The sequence below is a fragment of the Elephantulus edwardii genome, unplaced genomic scaffold (genome assembly GCF_000299155.1).
Source record: "Elephantulus edwardii isolate Elephantulus edwardi_28Jun2011 unplaced genomic scaffold, EleEdw1.0 scaffold00026, whole genome shotgun sequence".
Taxonomy (NCBI): Eukaryota; Metazoa; Chordata; class Mammalia; order Macroscelidea; family Macroscelididae; genus Elephantulus; species Elephantulus edwardii.
The window spans coordinates 21,312,277-21,315,411 of record NW_006399776.1 but is presented as its reverse complement, the minus strand read 5'-3'; the positions used below and the strand labels follow the sequence as shown (position 1 = coordinate 21,315,411).

Below are 3,135 nucleotides of genomic sequence, written 5' to 3'. Positions count from 1 at the left end.
CTCACATCATAAGCAAAAATTTATTTGAAGTGGTATACCTAAGTGAAACAAGTATACTCATGCCTTGAAGTAGACTATATTCTAGTAAGACAAGCCACTGCTAATGATAAAAGAAAACAATTACTTGACATTTTAAAAAATGAGTAATTACTATGTGTTAGAGGACAAATTTTAAAAGCAAATAAGTAGAGAAGTTAAAAAATTCACAGTCTATATCCTTTAGAAAGGTTCATACCTATTATAAATAAAGTTTTTTGTTGTTCTTACTAGGTGCTTTGAAGTCAACTATATAACTCATAGCAACCCTACAAACACCAGATCTGAACTTTGCCCTACCCTATCCTGTACTATCCTCACAGTCTCGGTCATGTTCAAACCCATTGTTGTATTCACTGAGTCAATCTATCTCACTTAGGGTCTTCCTTCCTTTTTCCAATGACTGGCCTTTCCTCACAACATGTCCAAAGTATGTGAGACAAAGCTTCACCACTCTTGCCTCTAAAAAGCTCCCTGGTTGCATTGTCTCCAAGACAGATTTGTTTGATCTTTTCACAGTCCATGGTGTATATAAAAAGAGCACCTACAAATGAATAATAGTAGAAAAATATCCCATCTAAAAAAATAAGCTAAAAATTCTGAGCAGTAAAGAATACTCATAGAGTCAATGAATACATGAAAAAATACTCATTTTCCTTGTTCTTCAGGGAAAGTAAATGAAATGCACAAGAAGACAACACAGCATCTTATCAGAATGCCTTAAATGTAAGCATACAATAAAATTCATGTAAAAGCAACAGTATTGCTGGTGAAGATGTGAAATAATGGCACTCCCATCAACATGACATACCGGGGAACTGTTCAGAATACCTGAACAAAATTAATTGTAATTTACTATTTTTCTGACCAGGTTATAAGCCTTTATTCTCCATTAGGGCATCTTGGTATTAAGCAAACACATTCTTCTCTGAGGAGAAAAGGCCCCGAGCTGCCTGTGCCCTTTATTCCAGAGCCCCAGCTGGAGGGTTCTGGTACAGACTGCAGGTGCCTGTGGAGCACTGTGTCCACGGCGCAGAAGTAAGTGGCTAAGTCCTCAGGTTTAGAGGCCGTGATGTGCAGGGAGCTTTCCTTTTTTGATAATGTCACTTTAAGTCTGTTTTTCTGCTGTTTATCCCCAATGGAAAACAGCAAGAAGAGGAGTTCAAGACCTTTCCCAGGTTCTTGTTTATACCACTGCAGGCCTCGAAAACTGCTGACAGAGTAACTGCAGTTGAGGCTGATGTCATCTCCCTCCCGGAGTGTCAGTGTCTGAGGATTCTGTTCCACCTGGTCTTCTCCACGCGACCCTGATCAAGAAAACAAAATGAGAAATCATACAAAGCATTCAGCTTAAAATTAAAACATCAACAGAAAAATGAAGGATGAGCTGAGACCCTCTCATTGGATGAAGAAGGTTCAGCTTTGGATGAAGATGCCATCGAGTCCTCAACTCTTACACTCAAGGTGAGCACCGAGGGAGTAGCTAGGGAGCTCTAGTGGCTTGGTAGTGGTGAGGAATTGTGCTGCCAAAAGAAAGGTATGTGGTTCCAATCCACTAGCTGCTCTGCCAGGGGAGGGGGTGTAAGGGGGTGAGACGTGTGTGGACAGATGGGCCATCTCTTCCTGTGCAATTTACAGTCTCTGAAAATCCACTGGAGGGTCAGCTGCAGGCTGGTTCCCACTCAACAGCACACAGTAACCGCTCAAACCTACTTAGCTCTTCCATGGCAGAAAGACCTGGAAATCTACTTCCATAAAGATTGCAGTCAAGAAAGCCCTATGGTGCTGCCCTGAAAGGCTACTCTGTCACATGGAGATCACTGTGAATCAAAAATTAACAGTGTATTTGAATTTTGTAAATAAATTAGTTTCATAATAAAAAAGAAAAAATTAATTCCACTGCACTTAACACACACAAAAAATCATTTCCAACTTACACCCAAACTGAAGGCACAAGACTATCCATGCACATCCCAGCATTTTTTCCATCCTGACATCTGTCTTCACACGTTTGTAATTTTAAACCTTCTCTTCTTAGAAAATCTGCTTCTGCATCTTAGTTCTTGCTTTCTAGTAGACAAGACAACATTTTGGTTGTGGCTCAGCCAATCAGTTCAAGTCCTTGGTTACTTTTAACCTCTAAATATAAGGTTTCTGTGCAATGACGGAAATGGAACCAGTGCCCCCTCGTGGTCATACACACACAACCTCACAGCACCCACTTAATGTTAACTACAGAGGAAAAAATGAGAAAACAGTCTTTACACTTGTACAGCACAGTGCATATAACATTTAAAGTAGTATTCAGAAAACCCATCTCTTGGATGAGCTTTCAATTATTTCATTGTTGTTTGATTGACCTTCAAACTAAGATGCTACTAGTGGTTTTATATTAGTGGAACCAAAGTGGTAGATGTAATGAATTGCATCTACATAGCAAAAAAATAATTTGAGCGTATAAAACCTTAAAGCTCAGAAAGAAAGAGAATCTAATAGATTGTGGATATATATAGTAATTCCATTCATATAATGTGCAGAGAATAGAGAACATAAGTTTTAAAAATCCAGTTCTGTGGATAATTTTATGCCTCACTGCAGAGAAAATGTCACATAATAGATTGTGGAAGGGAAGAATGTGAGAGAGGAAAAAAGTCCACTGGTGGATTTCAGAGAGACTGGAATGTTTGTTGCGGACAGTTTGTTACTCAAGCAAAGTATGTCACACGTTAAAACTAATATACACCAAGGTCTACTTTCTTAATTGACCTTAAGTTCTCATTTATACTTCCACTGTGTGTGCACACACGTGCATAAAAACACACAAATCTTTTCAGGAAAACCTGTATATTCAATTCTGTGCCTTTCTTTGTGCCCACACAAGAGATCACTTAAAGTTTCATTACATGTTATGGTAGTATTGTATTCTATTGTGTGAATGTGCAATATTTAATTAAGCAGTTTTCTGCTTTTCCAATTTCAAGTTTCTAATTTTCTACTAAGGCAAATGATGCTGAAATAAACCTTGTTGCACAAAAATATTAGCCAAGATGAATAAGCAAACAAATACAAAATATTGGAAGTAGGAAATCTACAACAAAG

The 3,135-nt window shown here is 38.2% G+C and overlaps 1 gene segment (V, D, J or C); it reads right to left on the bottom strand.

Moving 5' to 3' along the window:
• Nucleotides 1-918: 918 nt before the first annotated feature.
• Nucleotides 919-2,025, bottom strand: LOC102848347. The segment is given in 2 exon segments: nt 919-1,343; nt 1,974-2,025. Coding segments are annotated over 2 exon segments (477 nt in total).
• Nucleotides 2,026-3,135: the final 1,110 nt, after the last annotated feature.